Source organism: Scheffersomyces stipitis, chromosome 2, assembly GCF_000209165.1.
Source record: "Scheffersomyces stipitis CBS 6054 chromosome 2, complete sequence".
In the NCBI taxonomy this organism is placed as follows: domain Eukaryota; kingdom Fungi; phylum Ascomycota; class Pichiomycetes; order Serinales; family Debaryomycetaceae; genus Scheffersomyces; species Scheffersomyces stipitis.
The window spans coordinates 175,180-186,739 of record NC_009042.1 but is presented as its reverse complement, the minus strand read 5'-3'; the positions used below and the strand labels follow the sequence as shown (position 1 = coordinate 186,739).

Genomic DNA, 11,560 nt, shown 5'->3' with positions numbered 1-11,560 from the left:
TCATAAGCAGCATCTTCATATATACAACTTGTAAGAAAGAATGACGCCGCCGCTCAATGAATCCATATCGACCCTGGCTGGGACACAGCATCCGTTTCTCAAAGTTCAAGCAACCGTAGAAGAATCGTCTCAGGTTAATGACCAGTCAACTCCTTTGGAGTACGTGAAAGTCATCGACAAACAGTCGTTTGAATATGTCATACGCTCGGGGATAGCCGGAGGTGTAGCTGGAAGCGCTGCCAAAACATTGATAGCTCCCTTGGATAGAATCAAGATTCTCTTCCAAACTTCCAACCCGGAATTTCTCAAATATAGAGGCAAGTTTCTGGGGCTATTCCGGGCTTCCAGAAGGATCTGGGTCAACGATGGTTTCTGGGGACTCTACCAGGGACATTCTGTAACGTTGTTGAGAATCTTTCCCTATGCATCGATTAAGTTTGTAGCCTATGAACAGATCAGAAACCTATTAATTCCTACTGACAGCTATGAAACAGCAGCAAGACGTTTCATGGCAGGTTCCCTTTCAGGATTGGCCTCAGTTTTCTTCACGTATCCATTGGATTTGGTCCGAGTCAGAATGGCATATGAGACAAAGAACTTGCTGTCTGCATCTCATCCTCATCCTCAGCATCAACAATATATGTCACATAGACGGGGACGTCTTCCGCTGACGATCAAGACCATCTTCAACGAGAAACCACTCCATAAAGTAAACGATCCGTCGTGGCTAAAGTATCTGAGAGAGAGATTGCCTTCTTCTTTAGTGGCCATCTCTAACTTCTACCGAGGTTTTGCTGCCACCATCTTGGGCATGATTCCGTACGCTGGGGTGTCCTTCTATACCCACGACCTAATCCACGATATTTTCCGCTCCAAGTACTTTGCCAAGTTCACCGTTTCGGATATTGCTCCCAAAAATTACCACGTAGTGAAAAGCACAGGCAATGAAGTTAACTCTCGTGATTCCAGAAGACCCCTTAAGGCGTACGCTCAATTGATAGCAGGGGGATTGGCAGGAATGTGCTCACAAACAGCAGCATATCCATTTGAAGTCATTCGAAGAAGAATGCAAGTAGGCGGTGCAATAAATCTGGGCCAATTCTTATCATTCCGAGCAACAGCCATGATGGTATTCCGTGAAAGTGGTTTCAGGGGGTTCTTCGTAGGTTTGAGCATCGGCTACTTGAAGGTGATCCCTATGGTTTCCTGTTCTTTCTACGTTTACGAGAGAACAAAGGCTCTATTGGATATTTAGAGAAGCAAGGAAGAAGAGTCTCCAGAAAAATTACAGAACAAAATCTTCGAAAATCAGGAGAGTCTTGAAATTCTAGAGAATTCAAGTCTAGAATCTACAGAATAGAATCTATAAGATTGGAAAACACGTTTAGAGTTCTTATGAAAGAGTTCTACAGAAAAGCAACGTCATGCCTACTATAGCACATGCATGCGTTCCTATTTATTTGTCATGAAGTTGATGTCCTCGTTCACGGTTCATACATTTTAGTTCTTGGTATATACTTTCAACAAAATTATCTAAAGTACGTTTATTTACATGTATCTCTCTTCTTATATATCTATCTTTCTTTCATCTAAAAGAACCAGAACCACTTCTTGTTCTTTGGCCTGGTACCAAACTTTGAACTGGAAGCAGTAAAGTCCTTGATGTTCTCCTTGGCTATGGTAGCAGTAGTAGCCAACTTGTCACTACCGATCTTGAATCCCCAGCGTCTCAAGGCTCTGACTATGCCTGGAGTTATGGCTGCCGTGATGGGAACTCTGATGAAGATCAACGACTTGTGGACCCCATAGGCTATAGCGAACTCGGTCCATGAGAACTGTGACCACAAGTAGCTGAAAATTCCCTGTCCTTCACTTCTACCGGCAACGTCTACGTTTTCAAGCTTTTCTTGATTTCTGGCCAACTCCTGTTTCTGAGCCAATTCCTCGTCACTAACACCAAATCCAAATGTCTGTTTGGCCCTATTCTCGTAGAATTCAATCTCGTCTTTACCCATAGAATGTACTAACAAGTAACAAAGAGGCAAATCGATAGCAGAAATCAGCAAATAGACTGCTAAGGCCGAAAACCCGTACTCCTTCATCAACGCCTTGATACCGGTAGCCTTCTTACCGGAGGGATTCTGCGAAGAACCAGCATTCGTAGAGGTCTTGATCGACTGAAACCTCTTGAACACCTGGTTTCTGAGAAGAGATCCGTTGAACCGTGTGAGAATGCTCAGAGGGCGGAAAATAGGGGCTCGCATCCGATTGAAGCGAAGCATCGTATATGTGGATAGCTATGGAGAATTGGAAGATCTGAAGAGAAAGAGCTCAGTGGCAAGAGAAAGGTCAATAGGATCTTTAAGAGTGAAATTTCGCATTTTTCGCATTCCACCTATCCGTCAAATTTAGTACTTCTACTCCGAGAAAGACTATGAACACTAAGAGATGTATGGTAACGTTAGAAAGAAAGGTATATGTACAGACAGAGATATAAGTAATGTATGGAGCTTTTAACAAGGAACATTCACAAGTTTAGCAAATCTGAAAAGTACAAAACTTAGTCTATATGCGAGTAGGTATAAAAAGGACTTAGATGTGAAAGTCCTTTTAAGAGACACGGAAAGAAACAAGGTATAATTAGGATACTGGACTATGTATTGCTGCTATGAGTCTTTCATGAGACTATAATACCTATAAAACTTTTATACAATGCTAATGGAATTGAGAATAATACTTCTCCTCGGCAAATCTCACTCTCACTCTCTCCAACACCTCAGCCGAGTACACATCCTCCAACTTCTGACCTCCCTTCAAGACTTTCTCTTCATGATTCTTCTGTTCGTCTTTTGTCATGACCACTACATTCTGAAACGACAACTCTTGCTCAGGATCCCATCTGGACATCGTTAATCTGGTAGAGTAGTTTGAGATGGGAGACTTGCCATGGTACACTTCTTCCAAGATGTAAGGAACGTCGTTCAACGCTATGGGTACTCTTTGGTCTTCTTTTCCAATTCTAGACTGCTGCCCAGCTAAGGACTGGAGGATCCCATCGTAGATCTTGTATCTGTTCTTTCCCTCTATAGGTTCAATAGGATATCCTGCAATAGACGTGATGATGTAAGTAGCGATAGTAAGTCCAAACATACCTGGAACTGTTCCCAAAACTGGCAAGATACGGACACGGAAGTTCTTGAGAGCTGAAAGTTCGTCTACAGCACCTTTTTCCAACTCTTCGTCAGCCAACGGCAATAGCTGAGCCTTTCTGGGGTCTGGTTTCTCTGCTGAAAAGACAACGGGGATGTTGGTGAGAATTCCCTTCTTCTTCAATCTGATTCTGACCGAACGAGAGAGAGGATCTTCTTCAGTTTTGGAGATATCACTGATGTTAATTCTGGTAGGATCGGATTTACAAGCAGCTCCACCAGACGAAATAACTTGCAATTTGTTTTCATAGCAGAACGCCAACAAATCGACTTTGGTGTCAATGTTGTCGATACAATCCACAATATAAGTAGGCTTGAAATCATCGCCAAAGATCAAATCTTGCGCACTTTCAAGGTTCCATAGCTGGTTCTTGACATCAATATGAACCCAAGGTGCAATCTTTAACAAGTGGTTTCTCAAGGACTCCACCTTAGATGTACCAACATCTTTCAAATTAGCCACTGCATGTCTGTTCAATGAGCTCAAAGATACCTGATCAAAATCAATAATCCTCAAGTGGCCCACTCCAGATCTGGTTAACATAGTCGCAACCCATGAACCGACTCCCCCAGCACCAACGATGACAATTCTTTGGTTTCTGACGTTGTCCATGCCCTGCTCAGACAAAAAAGCATAGTTACGAGCCAACTGTTCTTGAATCAACTCCTCGGAATAGTCCGTCTTGGTTTCCAATCGGTCTGAATCTATCTTATGTCTGGGTTTTGTGAATTTTTCACCCGATGAGATCAGGCTATTTGCATAGAATCGATAGTAGGCATCCACCAAACCAGCCGAAAGTGCAGAGGCTGCAATAACAGCGAGCCATACATTGCCACTGTGAGTCGTAGACATCGTGCTAGCGAAGTTAACGTTGAAAAAGTGCCTCCTAGTAACAATTTTGCATCTAGTTGCATTGTGACTGTATAAATTTTTTTGAGATGGTAACGATATATGCAGACACAGTGTCTGATTTTGCATCCATTAAAGAATACAGGACCAGTGACAATTGTAAGGACATAGTACAATTGTTAGAGCAACAGTTACCGTATAGGATACTTGCAGGTAGATTAGTACTTACAACAGGAATATCAATGTTAAAATTTTGCATATATATTCTATTTTTTAAACTATTTGAAGAACTGAAACTATATTATATTGATGAAATGAATCTGGCTCTGAACATGAATGAAACAATGCTCACAACTTGGCTGCTCCTTTTCTGCCTACGGTGGATCTGATCAAGCCGTTTGGGTCTGGAGATGGGTAGAACAACTCCTTGTTACCCTTAATGCCCTTCCATTCTAAGTTGAACAAGATGTAGTGTTTGTTAGGCAACTCATAGGACACTGTTGCAACCTCTGGAACCTGCTCCAAGATGCTGTGGGACATGTTGTACATAGTTGCTTGCACAGAAGCTGACTTTTCTAAAGCAAACATCTCTAATGTGGTGTTTCTGGCCTTATCATATGTGGAATCAAACAATCCTTCATCTGCCTTCTGCAAAACAGAATCCAAGGTAGGAACAGCCTTAGGGTCGAAAGTCCACAAGGCATACACATCCGTCGAGAGGATTCTGTCCGTGGTAGGAGCCAATGTGGTATAGTCACACACATTATAGCCGTAGAACATCGAGCCAGTGGACTTCAATACTGTCAAGTCCTTGATGGCGGAGGTAAGAGTCAACTTCTTGGAGAACTTGTCGTAGGTCAAGAAGGTTCTCTTTGTTTCAGGACCGTCATATCTGAAAGAATGAGGGTGAACTTTACCATTCAGCAAAGGAAATTTGCTCCATCTGGATTGCACGATTGTGATCTCAACACTGTGGACCTGGGAGTATTTACCAGTGAAGTGCTTGGCCAAATGGGCAGCAAACCTTTCAATTGGCCACACGTCGGTATTCTTGGCTTCCACCAAAATCGTGTTCTTAACGGTATCTGTAGGGACAATAGGAGCATTATCGGCCTTAGTGTAGGCAATATCGAAGTCTCCTTTCAAGAGACATTGAACATTTGCTTCCAATACCTCTTGTTCATCCGGGTTAGAGGGGTTCTTCTTGACCTTCAAGAACTTGACGTTGGCCTTACCATAAGAACTAGCAACCAATTCAGACATTGTGATTTGATGAGATGAAGTGAGATTGAAGTGAAAAATTGGAGCGATATCGAATCACCTATGCAGACACTGAAGGAAAAAGACTGAAGATGATTAGAAGTATGCGAGAGAAGCTTTCAATATGTAGCTTTCTTGTGCTGGGACTGATTTGTTTTCTGCGATTTAATCTGAGATCCCTCAAGATCTAGCAGCCATTATATACTTCGAGATGATACACGTCCGATTCTGTACTCAGAGTCCGCTACTCCGATGGAGTGTACCAATTTTCCTTATCAGTTCCAGCTGGAATACACTCTCGGAACTTGCCGAACAAACTAAACTAGATATCCTGCAGACTTTGAATGACATGCAGGACACAATAAAATAATAGTAAGATAAGTCGTTATTCACACTCAACATTCCCTCTACTAAAGGGGTTCAGAGCAAAACCGGAATACCTGTCCCAAGACCGATTCTGAGCGAACCCCGAAGCGGGCTTGTTTGTAGAATTTACGTTTTCTTAGTGAGTCTCCGGTTTGAGCTGATAAAGTAGTTCGGCTCATACCGAAGCTATGTCAGTATCTGAACGCACATTGTGCGAAAGTGGTTTTAGTCCGGTTCGCCGGTTGTGGAACTACTATCTCTTCACAACAATAAATGGTACAAGTTGTAGATATCAGCTAACTTACAGTAGGCACAAATATTGCTGTTCAATTACTTAATATTTCCTGATAGTAGAACAATAACACGATAATAGGCTACAGTTAGGATGGCCTACGATAGTTTTATTAGACTATAATCTTATGATGACGTCAAACATACTGAAGTCTAACAGATTCGATTGCTATCTCTCATTGTACTTTGCTAAAACTTACCATAGTTTACAATTAGAACTACGTAGTACACATTACTTATTTATGGGTACATTACTATAATACTATGTACTTGCGGAAATGCCTGATAGAGCAATTTCAATCGCCTATTCATCCTTCTTGACCAATTCTGGTGTTTCCACCAACGGCGTTTCAATTCTGTGAATATCCTCTTCATCAGAGGCATCCGTCGACAGAATTTGGTCCAAAACAGGTTTTGATTGAAGCTTATCAACAGTTTCTTCTTCGATGTCTGCGAATCTCAAATTTTTCCTCTTTTTGGGTGCAACTACGTCGTCGTTCTTGGAGCTGGCAAACGATGACGTGCCTGTAGAGCCTTCACCTACAACAATGCTTTCGTCAGGAACAGCACTGGTAGCAGGCGTTATGCTAGCAGTACCGACACTTGTATCTGTCGACTCGTCGATATTACTATTATTACTAGAGTTGTTGAAAACCAACTCGGCTGTTCTAATCCATCTTCTTCTTCTGGTATATTTCGAGAACGAATCTTCAGTCGTAGGCTTTTTCCAGGTGTTATCGTAGAAGATAAATCCTTCGTCTGGGGACGGATTGGCTGTAGTTTTGGACCGTTTGGAGTTTGTCAAAGTGATGGCTCCGTCATTGGTGAGATCCAACCTCCACGCCTTATCCACCCATCTCCAGGTAGCGCCGTTAATTCTGCCCAACGATTCGCTCGGATTGTTGAAGTTCTTGTCGTCTGAAGTGTTGGGCAACTTGAACGACTCAATGCTCGAGCTTTCGTTGAGAAACTCGTCTGTCCAAGGTGTTCTTTCGTACGATAAGAGGTTGGAAGTCCATCCGATACCCAACCATCTTCTCTGGTTTTCGTAGATGACGTAGGTAAACCTGACAGGTTTGTTACTAGAGACACCTTCAGATGATTTGTTATCGAAACCAGCGTTCTTTTGCACTTTAGCAAAAGCAGCAGCGAATAACAGCGAGTTTTTGGCTTGTGAAAAATCTAAACCAGTTAGATAGAAAACCAACAACCGAGCCAACTTGATCTTCCAGAGAATCCGTCTGGTTACCCTGGAGTATGCCGAGTGGTAGGTGAGGACAAACAACCCTGAGAACAAAAGAAGAACCCTTGGTTTTATCAACAAGAAAGTTACAATAAGATAGACAGGGGTTAAGAAGATAGTCGTGAACAACAACCGCTTGATATCGTATGCTGTCAACGACAACGACGTGATTGGATTCAAGAGCATGTCGGCCTTGATACATGTGGCCGTCAAGGCCTGGACAACATCGTCGAGTGTTGGGTGTAAATTCGTTTCCTCCACGATCTTGTTGTTCAAGAAGGCATACATCGTTATGATTCCTACAATGATGATATGGCCAAACCAGATGATCAAGCTCTCAAAGTAGAGAATGACAAGCGAGTAGACGGCGACTATGACGATATTGATCCAGCTGTCGTCGTTTGTCCACGTAGCCACAGACAACATCTTGTTGATGATGAGCAAATACGGATATGCTTTGATGAGAGCCTTGGCCACTGTGGGAGGAGTGGACGATAAAAGAGGCGACGTCTGTGGTTTGGTTTTATTTGCTGCCAATCCCTTTTCGCTATTCTTCGTGGTGTTGATCGATTTGCTTGCAGTGGTCTGGCGGCTGTCAGAAGCAAACTGGGCTCTCAACTCAGAGGTGTCCTGTTCTGTGGATTCGTTCTCAATTCCATCGTTGAAGGTGGAGTCGGGACTCAAGTGTGAGTAGGCCGGAGCGGAGCCGGCTTTGGAGTCCATTAGAGAAATTAGAAGAAGACGGAGACGGGAGAGTTAATCGTGGAAAGAATTAAAAGAAAGAAGAATTATAGAAAAGGGTTAAAGAAAAGTAGCGAATAATAGAAATTTGAAATATTTTGAAATTATCAAACGAAAAAATCGGATCGGTTCTCCACAAAAAGTGCGAGGGACTCCCGTTGAATAGTAATTTGTAGCGTGATAGAGGGTTTACGAATCATGTGGATTTCTTCCTTTATGAGTTTCTACGTTATCTATGATTTATATGGGTAATTGATCCTTTAGACTCCTTTCTATGCTATTCATACTGTTTCGTAGCCTTGCGTATGTTTCTGAATAATTCGGTGTGGATTGTGGAGAGATTTCCCGAATTGCACATGATAGCATGTGGGAAAGTACTGGAAGATATTCGAACCAATTGTTTTAGCCATGTCCGACAATTACTGGAATACACCCGAGTACACAGCAGCACTGTGTTCTTAGTTAGGGATAATATAATCCAGGAGGCATGTACCCCTGTGTTGCCGTGTAGTTATCGGTTCATTGGCTCATGGTATCAGAACAAGAACAGGAAGTATTTGCCGACTCTAAAAATGTGGCAATCTCCTTGTTGGCTCAATATTGTTTAATTTGATCTTGATAGATAATATGTCGAAACCCCTCTGCCATAGAGAAATCTCCACCTAAATCTGCCGACATCGAGCTTCTGTCTTTACACTAAGGGCTCTACAACTTGAATTCAGAGCTATAAATGGTTGCGAAATTTCACTCTGTGCTCTGTTAGACTTGCAAATATTGCAACATTCCTGGAATAAGGAAAATTCAAAAAAATAAAGAGAATCCAAAAGACTATCCAAGTACACACCTCCTTGTTTAACAATGTATCTTTCAAATAAACACCTATCCACCGTTTCCTAATCATTTCCACACAGCTTCTACACTGGCACCTTCATGTTTATATACAGTCCGAGAATTTACTGATTTCTTTCAGTTCCTACTGAAAGTAGTAGAAACACGTCCAGGATTATCAGTAGAAATGATGGAAGAGGACAAATGTAGACCGACTGTAAACTAAAGACGAATATGAAAGAAAGATAACAAAGATGAAAAATTCGAATTGTGAAATTTAAATGCATAGGAGAAGAAATTTCTTCAGCGATTGAAGTTTTCTACTGGCCAGTGGCTTTATATATCAATACCCAACGAGAAGATCTCAGCATACACGCCTCCATCAGATCGCCAAACATCATGCCTATCCCAAGTGCTCAGGCACTAGAGGAAAACTTCGAGGATGCTGTAAATGCCTCAATGAAGGCCGTATTGGCTACTTCTGTCTACAATTCAGTATACTTTCTAGAAATGTCTCTGCATACAGACGGGCCTTCAAAACTCTGGGGTTTATTTGTTAACTATACAATTCTTTATTTGTCAACTGGAATTGTAATTTTCGTAATTGTTATCTTCGAAGATACGCATTTGTGGGTCATATATACAACAGAATGGATTTCTCAAGTGTAATATCGAGCGAAATCAGCAAGAAGAGAAAGAGCCTCCTGAGCAGGAAGCTGAAACGATCTAAAAACAGAGATGAGCTGGATAACAAACAATTGGAAAACGACATTCAAATCGATAAAACCGCTGAGATACGCGAACACAAAGATTCATTCACAAATAGTGATGCTGATGTCCAAAAAGAAGCTGTGGATCCCAGTTCTTCGCATACAATCATCTCAAATACCGAAAACAATGAACTAACAAATGAACTGAAGTCAAACCCAGCACTTTCCAGAGACGATAAGGAACTTCTTAACTCGATCACAGATGCTCAATTGAATGAAAAACTAGCTGAATTCGACAAATTGACACAAGAGGAAAATCTAACTAAATTGGAAAAGATCAAGAAACTTCAATTTCTTGTTAAACAAAGAGCTAAGAATGAAAAGTATAAAACAATAATCGAGAAGGAAGCCGAATTCAGCAAGGACCCTGCCAAAAAAACCATAGATTTGAACTATATCACTGAGATAGACACATATAGAGACAAGTTGTATGTGATTCTTCGAGTTTGTATCAAGGATATGATCCGCAACTGGGAAGATAGCATAAACTACTCGTCCATAGCTATGGATCCCCTGGAAAGAGAATATCAAACCGCGGTCCAGAAGAAGCTACTACACGAAACCAAGAGAGATATAGTAAAATTACTCTATAAACTCAGATCTCACAAACTCAACGACGACATGCTTACATCGCTCACTACCATTGTGTTTTATCTCCAGAGCCACGACTTTCGTAGAGCCAATGAAAGCTATATGAAGCTCAGTATAGGCAATGTTGCTTGGCCCATTGGTGTACAAAATGTAGGAATCCATGCCAGAAGTGCCTCTCTGAAGATTGCAGGAGCAACCAAGGCTGCTAATATCATGGTAGATGACAAGACAAGACGGTGGATCACGGCAATCAAGAGGATAATCACAGCTACAGAGAGAATACACAAAAATAGTTAATTATTCACTTCTGAAAATAGAACTCACGAATTCACGAACTTATCAGAAAACGTAATTTACGATAAGATTACTTCAAATAATGGAAACAGTAGAAATGGGAGTAATTCAGTGGTGGTGATTTGGGTGCAAAATCAGGAGGTATATGCATTGTATAAAATAACGTGACATACTCAGATTCTCACGTGCAAACGAGGGCTCGTACCCTAACGCTCGCTCCATCTCACTTTGGTATCTGCAGGTCGCGCACTGTTGCCGCGAGAATTTTCATTACTGAGAAAAGTAGAAAAAATTCCAGAGATTACAATCACCAATTAGTATACTCATATCATTAACAATAACATTAAAGATGGCTGTATGTACAGATAGTGGTGTAGCAAATAAGGTAGATTGTACGGGAAGCCCATGAGACAGGAGAAATTCAGTTCAGAAGAAAATCCCGATTTCAAATGGAATATTGTTCACTAAGATTGCTGGCATTGAAATTTTTCAGCCAGGCAGCTGACATTAAAATAGAAAAATGAAATCACCCAGAATATTGTTGACAGAAAGTTGAATAGAAGATGATAGTAACAACGATATCTCAATTCTGAAAACAAGATGTTCGCAGCATAAAGATTTTCCATTCAGTAATCCAGAATCACAAATGGTCACCTATGTCATAAACCCCCCTGTCCAAGTCAAAGCTTCCCGAAATTGCTTAAGGTCTAGAACACTATACTAACTCATTTATAGAAGGAAATCAAAGATATCAAGGAATTCGTCGAATTGGCTAGAAGAGCTGACATCAAGTCTGCTGTTGTCAAGGTCAACAAGAAGATCAACGCCAACGGTAAGAAGTTCAAGCAAACCAAGTTCAAGGTCAGAGGTTCCAGATACCAATACACCTTGGTTGTTAACGACGCTTCTAAGGCCAAGAAGTTGCAACAATCCTTGCCACCAACCTTGAACATCGAGAACTTGTAAATGCGATAAGCTCCAATATATGATAAAAATAATAACATAAATAATTGATGATATATTGAATAGTGTGGAATGGTAGAATGGGACGATTTGCATTACAGGCTTCGCCTAGTGTTCTCATGAATGCCATGCCATGTGTTTATTCTTCTTGCAG

At 41.3% G+C, this 11,560-nt stretch overlaps 7 protein-coding genes across 7 annotated transcripts; 3 read left to right on the top strand and 4 right to left on the bottom strand. All coding sequences in view use genetic code 12, as the record gives it.

The window, feature by feature from the left end:
* Positions 1-40: 40 nt before the first annotated feature.
* On the top strand, positions 41-1,255 carry LEU5 (mitochondrial carrier protein; the record flags this gene model as incomplete). Its single annotated transcript, XM_001382762.1, has 1 exon — positions 41-1,255. The coding sequence occupies one exon, from the start codon at positions 41-43 to the stop codon at positions 1,253-1,255; it is 1,215 nt and encodes a 404-aa protein (XP_001382799.2).
* Positions 1,256-1,531: 276 nt separating this feature from the next.
* Positions 1,532-2,282, bottom strand: PICST_66772 (predicted protein; the record flags this gene model as incomplete). The annotated part of the gene is made up of 1 exon (XM_001382233.1): positions 1,532-2,282. The coding sequence occupies one exon, from the start codon at positions 2,280-2,282 to the stop codon at positions 1,590-1,592; it is 693 nt and encodes a 230-aa protein (XP_001382270.2). The 3' UTR covers positions 1,532-1,589.
* A 433-nt stretch (positions 2,283-2,715) lies between these two features.
* YEX1 (Ubiquitin--protein ligase molybdopterin-converting factor) lies at positions 2,716-4,062 on the bottom strand (the record flags this gene model as incomplete). Its single annotated transcript, XM_001382232.1, has 2 exons — positions 2,716-3,914; positions 3,948-4,062. 2 exons carry the CDS (start codon positions 4,060-4,062, stop codon positions 2,716-2,718), a joined length of 1,314 nt encoding a protein of 437 aa, XP_001382269.2.
* Positions 4,063-4,407: 345 nt separating this feature from the next.
* Positions 4,408-5,322, bottom strand: URO1 (peroxisomal urate oxidase; the record flags this gene model as incomplete). Its single annotated transcript, XM_001382231.1, has 1 exon — positions 4,408-5,322. One exon carries the CDS (start codon positions 5,320-5,322, stop codon positions 4,408-4,410), a length of 915 nt encoding a protein of 304 aa, XP_001382268.2.
* Positions 5,323-6,340: 1,018 nt separating this feature from the next.
* Positions 6,341-7,816, bottom strand: PICST_40364 (conserved hypothetical membrane protein; the record flags this gene model as incomplete). The annotated part of the gene is made up of 1 exon (XM_001382230.1): positions 6,341-7,816. A coding segment is annotated over one exon (1,476 nt), but the record flags the coding sequence as incomplete, so codon positions are not given.
* Positions 7,817-9,438: 1,622 nt separating this feature from the next.
* Positions 9,439-10,446, top strand: PICST_54253 (U5 small nuclear ribonucleo protein particle protein; the record flags this gene model as incomplete). The annotated part of the gene is made up of 3 exons (XM_001382761.1): positions 9,439-9,613; positions 9,731-10,052; positions 10,080-10,446. The coding sequence occupies 3 exons, from the start codon at positions 9,439-9,441 to the stop codon at positions 10,444-10,446; spliced, it is 864 nt and encodes a 287-aa protein (XP_001382798.2).
* A 732-nt stretch (positions 10,447-11,178) lies between these two features.
* PICST_41276 (60S ribosomal protein L38) lies at positions 11,179-11,409 on the top strand (the record flags this gene model as incomplete). Its single annotated transcript, XM_001382760.1, has 1 exon — positions 11,179-11,409. A coding segment is annotated over one exon (231 nt), but the record flags the coding sequence as incomplete, so codon positions are not given.
* Positions 11,410-11,560: the final 151 nt, after the last annotated feature.